The sequence below is a fragment of the Sesamum indicum genome, linkage group LG7 (assembly GCF_000512975.1).
Source record: "Sesamum indicum cultivar Zhongzhi No. 13 linkage group LG7, S_indicum_v1.0, whole genome shotgun sequence".
Classification (NCBI taxonomy): Eukaryota; Viridiplantae; Streptophyta; class Magnoliopsida; order Lamiales; family Pedaliaceae; genus Sesamum; species Sesamum indicum.
Genome location: NC_026151.1, coordinates 8,822,928 through 8,839,912, shown reverse-complemented (window position 1 = coordinate 8,839,912; position 16,985 = coordinate 8,822,928). Strand labels below are relative to the sequence as shown.

The window sequence follows — 16,985 nt, the reverse complement described above, 5'->3', positions numbered from 1 at the left end:
CGGTGGTAAGTAAAGGTAGGAGAGGAGGAGACGGAGGCGGAGGCGGCGGTGCTAAGCATTAGGACGGAGATAGAAGGGTGGTGTTTGCTGATGAACGTAGCAAGAGGTAGCATGGAATTGAGGTGCTCTGGTGTAGACCAAAGAACGATGCTGTCTTCCATACAAAGGTATTATATATTATATTATTACAATAGTTTGTTTGGGAGTTGTATAGTTATATATAGCTTTCCGCGGACTGTTTGTGCAATCCTCTGCCTTACGAGACGCTATATATAGGCTGCAAGATGTTCTTAAACCACTAGACGGGGGGTGGGGAGGCTGCCTACCTTTTATATTGAAATTTAATATAATCATAAATATTTTATTAATGTTATCTCATTTTGTATAAAAATTTGATATAATTATAAATATCTCATTAATTTTCAAGTTCGTTTAACAATAAATCATTGTATTAGTTTTCATTGAACTAACGAAAATGCTTTTTGAATTAATTTTTTAAAATACTTTCATTGATTAATATTCTCTATGAATTATTTATTTTACCATTCTCAATTTCTTTTATATTTTTTCAACTATTTTTATTTTTACTTTTTAAAAGAATTCAATAATAAAGTAGGAATGTTGAGGTCACCGTTTAAGTATATGTAAATTTAACAATTATTGCAGTATTTTTAAATAAGGACCCGAGTAGGACTTATATACACATGGAAAACCTGCTTATAATTATCTCAATTGGTGGTCTACTTGCAAAATAGGTAGCTTATAATTTATCTTGCCCACAAATGATCCTAGGGTTTTAAATGGCGATGGGCACAATTTTTGTTTTGGTCCTCAATTTGGTGGAGAATCCCTATACAATATTGGAAGATCCCTCCCAGATTTGGTGGAGAATTATCTCCTGGCGATTGGTGACCTGTGATTTTTGAGAAGGGGTCGGATTCCCCTATGAATGAGGATGTCTTCTGAAGATAAGGATGTCTTTCGGATATTGGGGGTGGTTGAGGCAACACGCCTTCTTCTAGTCGGAGTTCAAATTTTTAGGGTTTATATATTTCTAACTGGAGGCGCCATGTGTCCTCAAGGGAGTTTTGATCCTTATTTAATTATGTGAGTTGTGCTTCTAGAGATTCTACGTGAATGCAACCTTAACCACCCGTGCACCACATGGTATGGGATTTGACTTTCGTTGGGAGATTTGAAGTCACTTAACTTTGCTGGGCTTGTGAGGTTTTCTTGGATGTGGGTCCTCTCATATTTAGGCCGGTTGAATTTGGTCAATTCATTCAGGTTTCAAAAGTTACATCTATCTCTCCGATGCTAATGACTATTAAAAACTCCCAACGGTCTTGATAAAATAATTGTTTGACCTTTGTTATAAATTACACAAAACTCGCTTAAGGTTTAATAAAATCACAATTACTGGCCCTAAGGTTTGTCTTATTACATATTTGCATACAATGACTGTCCGACGTCCGACCAACCAATTTTTGACCGATTAATCAAATTTTGAAGACCCATAAATAAGCCTAGTACATATGTACCGAAGAAAGCATACATCATCATAATTGATACCCAACAACAATCTACTGGTTTCGAAAACCATTTAGAAGGATGCGGTTCTTTTTAGACCACAAGAAGAAGTAGTTGGGGTATAATAAAATCACATCTTTCAGAGGAGGGGACGTTGTTTTGTAACTCAATGGCAAAATTAGATTTTTATTTAAATTTTATGCCGACTCATCAAACTCAGTTAATATCATTGATGATTGGGTCTATTTGTTAGCTAATAGCAAATAACAAGGGTACTAATGTAATTTTTTAAATTTGAATTATCCCAAGAAAGTTGGATTTGGTCAGAGGAGATTGGCAATGGCGGTTGTTGGCATCACAAGCATGTGGAAGTCGCTATAGTTAGGATAAATTACAACGGGCTTCTCTGAGGTTCGTAATAATTATAAATATCCCCCTAAAAATTATAAATACCCTAACAAATATCTACTTGTGACAACTCGATGTAGGGAATATTTGTAATTTCAGGAGAGTATTTGTAATTTTGCAAACAACAAGAAAATATTTGTAATTAAAACAAAGTTTAGAAAACCCTTGTAATTTACCTTTATAGTTACAGATATCCTCCCAGTGATCCTATAATTGATTGCACACTATTTTCACATATACCGTAAAACTCTAGAACTAGTAGTTACTTTTCTTCACCTAAAACATGCAATTTGCCGCGTCCTGCAATTTTATCTTCAAACTTTGAGACAGTCAAAAGATCTGGTTGGCCTTAACCCGAACCACTTAACTTTGGTCTCGTGTCACATCTGAGTTTCAGTTCATACTCCGCTTAAAGATTCCAACTCCAGAGCCATCAAGTATAAATAGAATAGAAAATAAAACAAAAAATCATCATGTTATATGCTTCCAGGATGCAAAATAATCAAAGAGGGGATTCAATGAGAGAATGGTCAGAAAAGGGTCACATGTTATATGATTAGACTTGAATGTACAAACCAAAACCAAAGTTTAATAGGCAACAGAGGAGTAAATCACATTTTCTTCTGCAGTAGAAGCAGTTTGGTTCCCCCAACTGTGATATCATTGAAACTATAAAGGTATCATGAATTGAGCCAGAAACCTACGGTATTAGCCAAGGCCTCTTACATACTGATCGACAGCTTTATTAAATAACTCATATCTGCAAGAACAAGGTAAGACAAATCAACTTAGTATCAACTGATTATATAGGTTTCACACATTAACAAAATTAAAGAAGTAAGGGTTGTAATGAACAAGTCCCCTGGATGCCTCGTAGAAGAACAGGTCTGGTTGCTTCTAAATTGACAAGTATGAAATCCAAGGTGACACTTACTTCATATTACAACCTTCTATCTATCCCATTTCCTCATCATGCATTCTTCACAAATTCAACAAATGAACTTTTACCAGTTTATGTATGAAAGATGACATATAAGCAAACTACAAATAACAGAACAACAGCACTCATTTTATAAGACAGCAATTAGAATAATCTTATAAAACATGAGAAATTCTTCAGAACTACCAAATACCAGGCTAATGATTCAATTCAAAAGTGCTGCAATTTTTGGTCACCCCCAGAGTGCATTTCAAAAGTTACACCCACACTTTTCTTTGAAAAATACAAAATTCTTATGCAGACATGTTAACCACTTATCAGATAAATATGGTATAGAGATACAATTAGCACACCCAAGGTGCTTATTTATTAATTTTTTCACTGAGGTCTCATGAAGAAGAAATATTTATCACTCACCTAATGGGAGTTCCGGGTGAATATAGTGGATTCTTAACCACATACTCAACATACAAGTTATATATGTACTTCAGGGAGTCTCTCAGATCACTAGTCCGTGGGTGAGTAACAAGTATTATCTGCAGAAAAACCAGATCGTTTTATTAAAAGACCTTTATAATATAATATACATACGATACATGCGGGCAAGGTAAGAAAACTTAAGAATGAATGGCAAACAACCATGTAATGAGTTGTGAAAATGGACACTCATCTACCTATATCAAATCATAAGGGTCGATAAAATCAATCCCCCCCCCCCCCGGGAAAAAATACGCAACGCAATTTATTATCGTCGCTTCTGCTTGCGCGTTCCAACGCCGATCCACTTTCACCTTGAGGTGCCCTTTCAAGTGGTATCACGGTTCAATGTAGGGCTCTGGTTTTGTGTGAATAAGTATGGCAATATGTTATTTATTGCTTTTGAAGTATGATATATTTTTTGCTTATTCTTGGATAATCATATGAGGAAATTAATTTGTTTAATGTTTGCAATTTTGGATGATTTAAGTATTTTATGAAAATTGATTTTTTTTATAAAATACTTATTTTAATTTTGGTTTAATGTGAGGAAATAAAAAAATTGGTACTGTAGTAGTGCACTACCGACCGACAGTGCACAGCGTGCGCGTAGCTCTCGCACCCGCGCGCAGGCCTGGCCAGCTCGGGTACGCGTGTGCGCAGGCAGTCTGTGCATGCCCGCGCTGCGCACAGGCAGTGGCCGCGTGCCGGCGACCGACTGTGCGGCTGCTGCGCTGCTGCTGATGATCGACGATTGGGCCGTTTTTCGCTGTTTTTCGGAAAATTGGATTTTCCAATTTCTGCATATTTTATTAAAAATATTAGTTATTGCTGATTTAATTCTGTAGAAAATTGGATTTTTCTTAGAATTAAATTGCTTTAATTTATTTGATTTATTTGAGTGTATTGAATGCACGGGGCTTAACTAATTAATTTTCCTTATTTGCATGCAATGGATGCACGAGGCTTAATTAATTAGTTTGGTTTATTTTCATGCATTAGATGCCTGAGGCTTGATCATCAATTTTAGTTGTAAATTTTAAGCTCATTATTTTCTGCATATAATTATTTGTCGTGATATTGGATATCGCGATACTTTTGTGATGTTCATTTCTTGTCTAGCATGATTAATTATTATTATATGCAAGATGAATATGAATGCATGATCACGGAGCCCTAAACATCATGTATGTCTTTTAATTTTTGTTGGGTGGGCCCGGTGCCCTTGTGATTTTATCTTCTCCCTCTTCATGTTTTTAGCCTTGGAATAATAAGGCTTGCTATCTCCCTCTTAATGTACTCCCCCCAACTTCTGACTGAATTTTCTTTTGAATTGTAATAAGAGTAGTGTAGGACATTTTATGTGAGATTTTTATTTTAAGAAGGTCCATGGAGAAGAAGGCCCACGAAGGAGGAGGCCTACGGAGAGGGCGGCCCATGGAGATATCACAAGGCCAATCTATATGTTGACGGACAAAATATTTGTAATAGCATAGGGCCACCTTAGACAGACCATAGACTCATTGCGGGTTCAGTGGATCGTATAGGTCGGGTTCGTGATCATCCAACAGGAGTATGCTAGATTTCATTGCAAGCGATGCATTTATTTAATACTTTAATATTTGATATTTATGCACGCAATGTTTATATGTGATGGGGTCTCGCTCAAACAACTCATAATTAACTATCACTTAGTTGGACTAAGTTAAAGTGTTAGGGGGCATAAATGAATTTGGATCAAAATGGTTTGATCTGTTCAAGGTTTCCATCCATAATAATGTGGTGAGGAAGCTGCCACTACACAAGAGGGGTCTCACGAGTCGTGGCACATTTGGACTAGAGGCAAGCTGCATCATTTTTGTGAACAAAGAAATACGATCAATGTTTGCCTGTCTCACGAGTCGTGGGGGCCGACAGTTGAGGTGTGATTTGATTGATGGATTGACCCCCAACATTAAACAAATAATTAGGCCCATAAATGAACTTGGATTGAAATGACATTTCAATCTGTCCAGGCTTTCCATCAATAGCGGTATCATGAGGAAGCTACCGCTATCCGAATGCGATCCCTCGAACCGTGGCACATTTGGAATAGTAGGCAAGTTGCATTATTGTTATGAATAAAGGAATACGCTCTTTGTTTGCCTTGTCTCATGAGTCGTGGAGGGCGACAATTGAGGTATGATTTGGTTGATGAGTCGGGCATAACACCGAGTACCATGATTTGCTTGGAGTCCTCGAGAAAATGTGAAGAGATGAGGCAAAAGATCTTGAGAATCTCATGGGATGAGAATGGTATTGGATACCTCCCACGAGGCCTTTGCCATGTGAGTCGTAAAAGCAGGGCATGGAAAATTCGCTTGTGGATCCCAAGTCCACTAGGAAAGAATTTTTCGAAATTCCACTTGAGAGTGGTGTGATTTTGTAAAATAGTGGGAGAAGTGACTAAAGACTGAGTCTTAACAAAACTTAATATTGCTATAATCTACTTGTTGTTTCTGCTTTGCATTTACAATGCATGTCTATGATACCATTTTCCAATTTTCTTTATTTTGAGATTTATTTAAATGGAACACTATCTATTAAAATTGACAGCAGAAATCAAAGGATGGTCCTCGATTTTTGAACTAGGCTTGTGTGATGGAAAAGCTACTTCCATCGGACTTGCGAAAGGAGTCTTTGCTTAAGGAACATTTGAATTTTGGGATTAAGGCATAAGGGCAATCGCAAGGTCCGCAGCGTCTTATCTGCTTCTGTCATTCATGAGCTGTATAACAGGCTGAACGTTGTTGGTTCAATAAATACTCCATATAAATCAATTTATGTGGCGTCGAACCGGCATATTGGATATGCCGCGACGGAGGCATTTTTGAAACAAAGATGACTAAGGATCGTCTGTACATAAACATAGGGCTGAGATGTTATCCCTTCTGGAAGAGCTCGATAACCTCAATGTTAATCTTGAAAGAAGATGTACATTGACATGATCCTTCAGGTCCCTTCATCCCTCATTCGATCTATTTATCATAAACTCTAAATGGGCTTAGAAGACCTTTCCATGAGTTGATAAAATGGTTGGACCAATACGAGACAACGATTGAAGAATCTGCGCTGTTGTTATTGGATTTGGAGGCTTCAACCTCACAAGTGAAAGGCAAGGAAGCCAGACGTCGAATGAAAAAGAAGGATGAAGCTAAGTCAGCTCCTACAAGGCTTTGAGCGCTCCTATCGCCTTGATGTGCGAGGGTATAAGGAAAAATGGAATAACGGTTCGACGGTCAAAATTTACTTATGATGTTTGTATGACATTGCAAAAGGACATTAGAAGAGGGAGTGTCGTGAACTCCCTTTCACCCAACTATAGCATTTGTTAAGCGAACATGATCACTGTTCTTATTCCCAAGTTTTGGACACTTGCTCTCGAACGCATTTCTGCAAATGGTTTGTAGAAATGAAAAGGAATAGAATGCACCCCCCCCCCCCCGGGAAAAAAGGATGTAAACGCATGCATATACATATACATAAACACAGAAATATGCATGAGCATATACATAAATATATGCGTGTATGTCTAGGCATAGAAAGCTAGGTTGATAGTAGAAAGACAGAGAGAAGTTAAGCTTGGTGTAGGATGTGGGTTCAGGTTAAGCATAGGGGTGTTGATTGGACCGAGGACGGTGAAAGGACAGTTAGAGACTTAGGATCATGCAACTAGATGGGGAGCCTGGGAGCTGGTAGCTCACTGGCGCAGGAAGGACCGACTGGTGATTAGGCATGCCATAGTATTTGCAGCAGGTCTTGGTACATGCAACTATCAGAGTAAATGATGCGCGGCAGAACAGGCGGTGGACCGGTGGTCAAGAAGAATCCTCGAGTGGAAGATCAAGGAAAACCAAAAGTGGAAGAACATTGAAAATTAGAAATGAAGACAGGACAAGGAAAAAGAAGAAGGAAACTAGAAGAATATAACTGAGATAAACACATTATACTAAAATTTTTTTGGTTAACCTTCAGTTAACAATGAACAACCAGAAACCATTTTCTTACTGCATTTGACAACCGAACACTACTTGTTAATAGATGTGCCTAATCAATTCCTTTGCGTTTCTCAATCTATAAAAATATAGCGAAGAAGGTCCTCCTTCCTTCCCATGCCTCCTCCTTCACCCTACATACCCTTGACCTTTCGGCAATGAACAGCATCCCCATTTTATGCTACCCTCCATCCAAAACAACCATGTTTCTCTATACCTAATACTAAAACTTTAGAAAAGGAACAGCAAGGTAACTACTATATCAAGTCTTTCTCCTATGAGAAGAACCCTAGTCCATCAGCAGTAGTACTTCTAGGTTCTTTTTACTAATCAAAATAGGAATGAGGTGCATCATCTATGCATGTGTAGATCCATTCGTGCTGCTTTTACATATCAAAAGTAGAACTAAACTCCAGTATAATCTTTGCTTCCACAGAGATCCCTTTCCCAATTTTATGTCAATCATACATTAAATTTAGATCTTAATCTTGCGCTTCTCTGCATACATCTAGCGTAGGAGTCAAAAGCATCAACACTTTACTGTAGAATAAAATTTAGAAATCCTAATCCTTCAGCAGTAGTGAACGATTAGAACTATTTAACGCTTCTGTTTTCACTGAGAAGCCATATTTTTACATATCATCAATCTGGCAGAACAATCATGAAAAAGGCGTCATGATATAAGCCAAACTTCTAGATAACAACTCCAGATCAGCAACACAGAGAACTCAGAGATGACTCCCTACAACTTGACTTAATTTCACATTTAATTATGTGAAAAACAAACCTAGGTGTATTCCAAAGCAAAGGATATACTAATTATAGAAGCACAGGATAGATGCTCAGAGTTGCACATCTGGAAAAACAGATCTAGAACACCTTCTGATAATCCAAATCCAGAAACTTCGACTCAATAAAATCAACAGCAGTCTACAGAAAATTTCAAATCACATACTTGTAACCGTTCCTCATAGAAGATGTACCTCGTATATTAACAATGTTCCACATAAGTATGCCACAACTAAAAATTCAAATAAAACTGAACAAAGCAATACCAAGTCATCTCAACTGACCTTAATCCCAGATGGAGTCTCCATGAAACTCAGTTTATACGTATTCGTTCGGAAACTGTGGAAAGAACAACCTTGCCCAGGTAGCTGTGGCACCCCAAGATTCCCCTTCTCAACACTGCCCAACGAACAAACGATCTCAAAATGACCAAAGCAAATGAAAAAAAAATCACTTGATTACGAAAATTAAACGACGGCAACCCGCATCAAGAATCACTCAAAAGAACAGATTTTTTCATGAGAGAGAGAGAGAGAGAAGGGGTTAGGGATAGGAATAACGTCGAACACCTGGTGGGATCCATCTTTGCAGTTAAGGATTTGAGAGAGAATAGGAGACCGAACATGAGCTTGTGATCTTGCTGTGAACTGAGGGTCTTGAGGGGACGGTTCCATTCTCTGTAAAGCAAACAGACTCCATTTCTGTTGAATATGTAGAGCATGTGGGCATTGTTTCCAGATGCGGCGGGCGCCGGCGGAGATGGACTGATTTCTGAGCCTCCGAAGAATTGCATCTCTCTTGAAGTCCGATCAAAACCGCCAACTGAAACCTTCTTCGGAAACGACCAGAAATTGATAGAGATCAGTAGCTCTTCGACTCGACGTGGTTTCTTGAACCGATTAACCCCCAAACAAAAGAAACCTAAAAATTAATGAATTCACTTATGAATTATGATAATATTTTATATAAATTTAATATTATAAGTAAACTACCACGACCCTCACATATAAATACCAATATTCTATAATCTTTCGTTCTTTAAAAATTTATCAATATATTTAATTTGATAAAATTATATGACTTCTTAACAAAAATCAATAATTGTTAATTTTACCCTTTTTAAAAAAAATAAAGTTCCATAAAAAAAAAGTCAAATAAGATCTATAGAAAAAATTAAAATTTTATAAAATTCAAAACATCTTAACTTTAGAGATATTTTTAAGAATTTTATAAAATTTAAAACATCTTAATTTTAAAATCTTATAAAAAATTTACAAACTTATTAAAATATTTTATAAGATGTTTAAGCTTAACATCTCTTCGTCTTTTCTTCTCTAAGTTTTTGTACTTTTGAACCATAATCACAATATCTTTTAAAATTAAGTAGATTAATTAATTATGTGTACTAGGTTCTTTCAAGGGATGGACTAACAATTTATTCGAACCATTTATAGTAAGGAAAACCTTGATCAGATGATAAAATTGATTATAAAATTTAAAATGATATAAACATCATAAACAAATTGAAAGCAACTGAATCTCACAGCCATTTTAACAAGAGACAACATAGGAAAGGTGTCAAAAGGCAACTGGATAAGTATATGAGAGAGAGAATATATCTTACATCTCCAAGGAAATTCACTTTTAACTTAAGTTCATGGACATATGAATAGGTAACTTTGGACTGAGCTAAGGTGAAAATATGAACAAGTTCAAGCACAACCAAGGGAACTCTGTGCGCAAAAGCGAATTTGGTCGAGTGAGAAACAAGGGAGAGCTTCAGTGCTACCATTTCTTCAACTCCATGCCATCGGGAGGGCTTCCCTCAACCTTCTTTGAACCCACTTCTTTCCAATTTGTCGACAGCACAGTTCCATTTGACTCGACCTGTTCAAAATGTCACTGGTTAGAACCAGCCAAAAATAGTGTGTGTAGGAAATGATATTTTATGTTTCAGGAACCGTTGTTGATCGTTGGGAAGGTCGAGAGAGGCTGAGGATCTTACAAAAGATTTGCTCATGGCTCGTCTTGTGTCCTCATCAGCATCACGGTATATCTCTCTGAAAAACTTGTTCAAAGCTGCATCACCGTCTAGTTTTTCTTCCTTTTCCTGATATAGAAAGGACGGGCCAAGTTTATGCAATTAAGGATTGTGCTACTCACAAGAACAAATATCAGATATATTCTTGACTAAAGAGAGAGAAACGTCATAGATTCACCTCCTTTTTCACTTGAGCTTCCAACTTATCCCAATCCACTCTTTTTGGTTTGGAGGAAGGATAAGCGGGTTTTAGATTAACTGTAAACCAAAAGCAAGATGGAAGTAAGACCACGCTGGATGAAACGAGCATGAAGTGGTACTTGACATTTCAGAAAGCACTCACCTGAAGGCACATTAGCTTTCTGTACAACAGCAACGTCCCTCCTAAATTCAAGGGAGGTCCAGTGGACAGTGTCTGCTTTGGCTAGTCGAATTTCAATTTTTGTAGACATGACGTCATATCTACATTTGGTGGGAACTATCTGCTTGTTAAAAATATAGTATCAAAACCACTGTCAAGAAATATGACCAGCGTGACGCGAATGATTCTAATATCATTTCAAAAGCCAAGAAAGGAAGGTAAAAAATATAGAATATCTGCATACTTTCTGGCTTGGTATGGGTAGTTGTAATGATTGGATAGGCAAAAAAAACTACGAGTATGAACTTGCCCTACTTGGGAGGGGAAGTATTGAAAAATATCACCAGTAACAACCTAACAGGAAATTTCCACATAAGATTCATCTCCCACCAACATATGTAATTTTTCATGTTGGAAGAAAGCGCTCAGCAAGCCCTAGAACAGGAGATTAAAACGAGTCAATAAGATGTATTCTACACATCACCTTTCCAAATAACCGAGGTTGAAACTGATATGGTTCTTCACCAGGCACCTCGATGGTAACACTGAGCTATATATCAACCAAGAACAACAGGGAGTCGGGACATCAGTCAATCAACTCAATAATCAAGTGAAATAAAACTAGAATGGAAGGTATAACTTACTATTTGTTCCCCAAAGTCAACCACAACACAATTTGCTGCTATACCCTTTGCAAATATTGTTACTACAACTTCATCTGGTTTCTGATAAAATTCATGCCTGAAAATAAACATTGAGAAAAAACTGAACTGAGAAAAGTTTGAAGCAATGTACCCATCAATCAAGTCCTAACATTATGCAAGTTCTGCCACAATTTACGCAATCCCACTGAAAGAAAAAGGAAAGTTCCTTCACTGGCATCTGACAACCCTCAGGAATTAAGAGAAAAAACAAAACGGTCACAATAAAAAATTATTTACAACCAATGTTTGAAAACCCATTATACTGTATTAAAGCTTTTCAAGACTGATAAGCGTAATTTCCACCACATAAAATATTGATTATGATTTGCTCATTAAGTTATATACCAGTTCATGAAATATAGGATCATCTGTAAAGTTAGGAAGGTTTTATTTAAACAGTATGTCCAAGCCACATAAGTTTAGCCTCTTTTAAAATCCATCGCGTCCATGAAGAACGAGAACATTTTAGCAAATCAAGACGAATGTAATAAAAATATGCATTGACCCATGAGGATATTTTGTGTGCTTTTAGTGCTGGAAATTATAATGTGCCAGAATGACAGAGTGATGTAAATTTTACAGTGAGAAAGCTGATTGCTCACTCCAAATGTGCCACTCGATTTACCTGTATTTTGGTTTAGTAGATGAGACTGTTGTCACTTGACTGGACAAGCCAGTGGCTGGGGAAAGCCAGTGGCTGGTGGAAAATCACTTGAAGTTGCCACATCTATTGGAGCTTTATCAACCAACTTTGTAGGCAGCTCTCCAGCTTCCTCTGCAATAAGCAAGAAAAATAAATCCAAAGGGAGAACAAGAATACACATGAACAGAGAAGTCTCTACCTATTGCTCAATAGTAATAGCTCATACTACAAGTAGAGTATGTCTAATCATATATAATAACTGTCAAATCTCACTAGAATTTCCCTAAAAGCTAAATAAAGCTCCACTCAACATGATTCACAAAACCAAACATATAGGACCAAATACTTCAAAGGACAGAGAATATAATTCCAACAGTTAAATCAAAATATTCAATCACACAAATAATTCAAGGTACCTCAAAAATAAAAAACCAACATAAATCACAGAATAAGCCCATACTCCTGAAATGAACAGGTAATGAGCGAGATTCAAATATCACATCCCATAAACAATTCACATGCAACAACTAGAAAAATAGAGTGGGAAGCCAACCCAACTATGTGAAATCCATAGTTGTTAAAGGCGCATGGCGCATCATGGTGTAAAGGTGCTTTGGAGCCATCGCACACGGCACAGTGCAAGCATAATTGCATAAAAAAAATTATATTTTTATACCATTACTATTTTACCACGCGGCGAGCTCCTTTTTGAAGCACGACGCATAAATAATTTATATTGGTATATCATAAGTATTTTTACCACAATCACTCAAGATTAGATTTTAATATTTTTTAGCCCAAAGATTCAAGAAAACTGAAAATTTATTTACGTCATAGAAAGCCAGCCCTTTAGGTAGTGATGGCAATAGGGCAGGTCTACCCAGACCTCCTGACCAGGCATTAAAAACCTGTCCACGCCCAGAATTGCACCGCACCGCCCTGTCAACATTCATCTACTTTTTTAATTTCTCAATTTGAAGTACATAATTTTTTTTTTATCTAAAATGAATTATATAATACGAATAATACATTCAACTAATGTTTTATCTTTTCAATAAGTAATATCAGTTTAAATCTTAAATACTTTTAACATAATTTTCAATCTAAAATGAATTGTCTAAGATAAAGTATACTCTCAACTAAATTTTTATTTTTTTAATTAAGTAATATCATTTTAAATTTAGTAATTAGCATAGGTTTGATCTAAAATGAATTATATAATATAAAGAATACATTCAAGCAATTTTTTATTATTTCATTAAAATTTATCATTTTAGATTTAGGTACTTTAAGTTTAACATAGTTTTCGACATACAATGAATTATATTATATAAACGATACTGTCAATACATTCATCTATCTTTTTAATTTCTCCATAAGTAATATCAATTTAAATTAACATAGTTTTTTAGTCTAAAATAAATTATATAATACAAATAATACATTGAACTAATTTTTTTCTATGAGTAATACTGGTTATCATTGTAAACTTAGATAATTTAACATAGTTTTTTTTATCTAAAAAATAAATTATATAATACAAATAATACATTCAACTAATTTTTTTGCTTTTTTGTATTTCTTATATGGAGTTGAATATATGTAAAATTATTTAAGAAGTTTTACATATAATACCATAATTGCCTATTAATAATATCATATATATGAATAATAAATAATAAAAATATTTAAAATATTAACCGAGGCAGTCAGGTGCAAAACCCATAACCCCTACCAAACCCGCTAAAAAGCGTACCAAACACACCCCATCCGGGCTGGCAACCTGGTTGCCCCAGCCCGATTGCCATCCCTACCTTTAGGGCTTGGCTTCATCCAGGCGTGTCATGACAGGATTGGCAACTAGGAAAATGCGCCCTGGCACTCGCCATGTTTGCACCAGGTGAAAGGCTAGCACCATTTATAACTATGGTGAAACCCTATTAAAAGAGTTAAATTATCATTCACCATTAAATATCAATTATGTACCACAAAATTGAAAAACTTGATAAACATAAATTCACGACATAAAACAATGATATATAAAGAAGAAAATGCCAGATAATATCAACACTGGTCAACATTCCAGTTTAAGTTTATTGGGAATAAATCAACAAGGTCAAGATGATAAAAGACTAGAGGAAGCACAAGTATGCAACCAATTACCGGCTATGCGCTCATCACATTCTTTGATCAAATTAGTAAACCTGGAATCACCAGGAGCCAAAGAAGCACCAGTTTCCAAGGCTGTCTTAGCAGTCTGATACTCTTCAAGCTTCATACATGCGACACTGTAAGCAGAATGTAAATGAACAACCAAGAAACAAATTTTGGAGGCAAAGAAACTAAAAGCAAAATTCAGCACTCACACTCAATCACGTTTCTCATGATATGAAGTTCATATGCAATGAACGATCGTGGTCCAAGAGATAGAGAAATTTTCGATATGGGGAAATCAAGACATCATCAGGAGTATCATTTTGTCAATATGGGGTCAAATCAAAAGATTCAGAACAAAGACATGGTGCCAAGTTGACCTTATACCAACTCATGATTTCAAGCAGAAACAAGAAAGGTATAAACACTTTGATGACAACTTAAGATAATTTTACTAAAATCTTTCCATAATTGCAAATTGAAGCAGATAATTACGTCAAACATGAGGCAATGGTATTTTTCTTGGAAGGAAAGGCCTACTTCAGGATAGTTCAATTTGCTTGTCTAATCGCCGCACCTTACTCTGAAGACTGACTTTGGCAAGCAAGCTTTAAAATTGGTCAACAAAGTAATTGGCAACACGAAGATAACAAAGATTGACATTTTAAGAGTTTGTCTGGGTTGAAGTATTTTGTTATAGATTTGAGATCCTTAACTTTTAATTATGTTTGTTTCAAATGCAATAAAAAGTTCCTCAAGGAGAAAATAAAGACTTTCTTAAGGTGACGATAAGATTTGAAATCCTCGATTTCCATTAGTTAAGAATTGATCCGTTTGAGATTTCCCATATTGAGAACTATGTTTTAGATCTATTCCCTAAACAAATTTGTATGTTCCAGATCCATTGATCAAAAGTAAAGATTTCAAACCATAACAAATCCAGTAACCCTAAAAGAATTCACCTTTTACGTAGATATGCTTTTGCCGTAGCAGGGTTCAACTCAATCGCTTTATTTGCATCAGCAACAGCCTCTGCTCATGAAAGATTTAAAAGATCACTAACAACGAAAAAACTAGCTTCGTAAAATGCACAGCAATAAATTCACCAAACACAAAAGGGCAAAAGGAAAAAAAACAAATAAACACATGCAAAATTAATTATCCATTGAATATGGCCTCAGTGACCACATAACACTAATGCGGCATTTAGAATCGTGCTACTTAAGCCGGACAATTCAACATGCATCATTAAAATCCAAATGGAGATTTTATCAGTTTGAGAACATGGCTCTCAATCTACAAATTCAAATACATAGTAAACTGCATTAATTTATAAATTTATGGTTAAAGCTGCTTCATTTAGCATCAACTTAATCAGCAACTAAAAATCCAGTATTTTCAATTCCAATTCTAAGACTCCAATACAAAATTCATAACTACCACAAACCACAAAACACGTCCAGTTTATGCACGTAAACACTTGCTATTTCGCAAACAAAATTATCTCACACTATCTCAAACACGCGTCCAAATTCTCCAAAACAGGACTAACAGAATATTTCAAACACGGCACCAAGCACCATCACTTACTGATTAAGTATTTTCCCCCTCTTACCAGTGAAGTTCCCGAGCTTAATATTAGCCTGAGCGCGATCAACAAATAGTTCGGCGTTGTTAGGACTCAAGGCAATGGCTTGAGAGTAGAGGTCAACGGCTAGTTCGAAGTGGTCATCTATAAACGCCTCTTTAGCCTTCGTTTCGAGATCCGAAGACGCCATTGATGGCTCGATTCAACTCCCAATCAACACGGCGGATTGTGTGGGTGTAGATTCAGTATGTGGTGTTCTGTATTCCGGATTAGAAGTCTCTGGAGACTTTGGAACTGAAAATTGGAGAAGGAAAGGTCGCACAAAACAGCATACGATTTAGGGTTATTATTTGTTTATATGAAGTAGTGTATATATAATATGTGTATATATATATATATAAAAAAACAGGAGAAGAGACGTTTTAGAAAAGACTGGGAAAGCAAATCACAAGTAATTTTACCTTCAGCCTCGTTTCTTACTCGGTTATATTTCCGACCACAGTGAAAATGTATTTGTTTATACGAATTTTTATTATTATTGTTTTAGAAAAATTACAATTATCTCCTTGGTATAATTATATATACTTCCTTATTATTTGAAATAATTACAAATAACTCCCTAATTTAAACGTCCGTATAATAATGAGTCATTTTCGTTAGGTTTTCATTCAATTTATTTTTGTAAATTAATCAAAATGTCCTTGTGAATTATAAATTATAATTATATATATATATATTTTTATGAGCTAATCTTCTCCTCAGATTATTTATTTTATCCACTCTCAAATCCTTTTATATTTTTTCAAATATTTTTTTATTTTTAAAAAGTTAGCAAGGGTAAAATTGCAATGTTCATTTCACCCGTTTACGGATGACATAATTATTTTTCATTTGAGGGAGGTATCTGTAATTTTGCAAACAACGATAGAGGTATTTGTGATTATGTCAAACCTCAAGCTAGTTGTAATTTACCTATTATTTTTTTGTATATTTAATTGTTAATCTTATAGCCTTTGATATATTTTTCTTATAATATTTTAAGGATAAATTATATTTTATTATCCGAATTATACCAATTTTTACAATTTGGCATCTATACTTTTTTTTAGGGTCAACTTGTCATCTCAACTTTGCAAAATTTGCACTTTACCATACATGATCTTTTTTTTGCTGGAAAAATATCACATATTGTGCATATATGAAAAATATTACATCGCATAATCCTTAAATATCACATGTGACTGCATGTGATTTTTTTTTTACAAAAAATTGGTGGAGTAATAGGTATAATTGGCAAAATACAAAATTCAAAAAGT

General features: G+C 35.5%; 3 protein-coding genes across 3 annotated transcripts in view; all 3 read right to left on the bottom strand.

Annotated features, from left to right (window-relative positions):
• The window catches only part of LOC105166913 (chalcone 4'-O-glucosyltransferase-like), a 2,133-nt gene extending 1,630 nt beyond the window's left edge, over window positions 1-503 (bottom strand). Inside the window, exon 1 of the mRNA XM_011086433.2 lies at window positions 1-503. Within this exon, the coding sequence (XP_011084735.1) occupies window positions 1-161 (161 nt within the window). The 5' untranslated portion in view covers window positions 162-503.
• On the bottom strand, window positions 2,431-9,116 carry LOC105166712 (trafficking protein particle complex subunit 1). The gene is made up of 4 exons (XM_011086166.2): window positions 8,748-9,116; window positions 8,463-8,577; window positions 3,296-3,414; window positions 2,431-2,698 (listed from the first exon to the last, which is right to left on the bottom strand). The coding sequence occupies exons 1-4, from the start codon at window positions 8,969-8,971 to the stop codon at window positions 2,647-2,649; spliced, it is 510 nt and encodes a 169-aa protein (XP_011084468.1). The 5' UTR covers window positions 8,972-9,116; the 3' UTR covers window positions 2,431-2,646.
• LOC105166711 (protein SGT1 homolog) lies at window positions 9,702-16,036 on the bottom strand. The gene is given in 11 exon segments (XM_011086164.2): window positions 9,702-10,065; window positions 10,184-10,288; window positions 10,398-10,477; window positions 10,563-10,701; window positions 11,065-11,130; window positions 11,225-11,321; window positions 11,910-11,975; window positions 11,978-12,059; window positions 14,091-14,215; window positions 15,044-15,113; window positions 15,697-16,036. Coding segments are annotated over 11 exon segments (1,095 nt in total). The 5' UTR covers window positions 15,860-16,036; the 3' UTR covers window positions 9,702-9,963.

What these genes read in the sequence shown, in the direction of transcription:
- LOC105166712 (XM_011086166.2), bottom strand. Translation starts at nt 8,971, where the DNA reads ATGCAATTCTTCGGAGGCTCAGAAATCAGTCCATCTCCGCCGGCGCCC. An exon ending in GCAAAGATGGATCCCACCAG is followed by an intron (nt 8,578 to 8,747) that starts GTGTTCGACGTT and finishes TTCGTTGGGCAG; the next exon opens with TGTTGAGAAGGGGAATCTTG. An exon ending in AGACTCCATCTGGGATTAAG is followed by an intron (nt 3,415 to 8,462) that starts GTCAGTTGAGAT and finishes GTTTTTCTGCAG; the next exon opens with ATAATACTTGTTACTCACCC.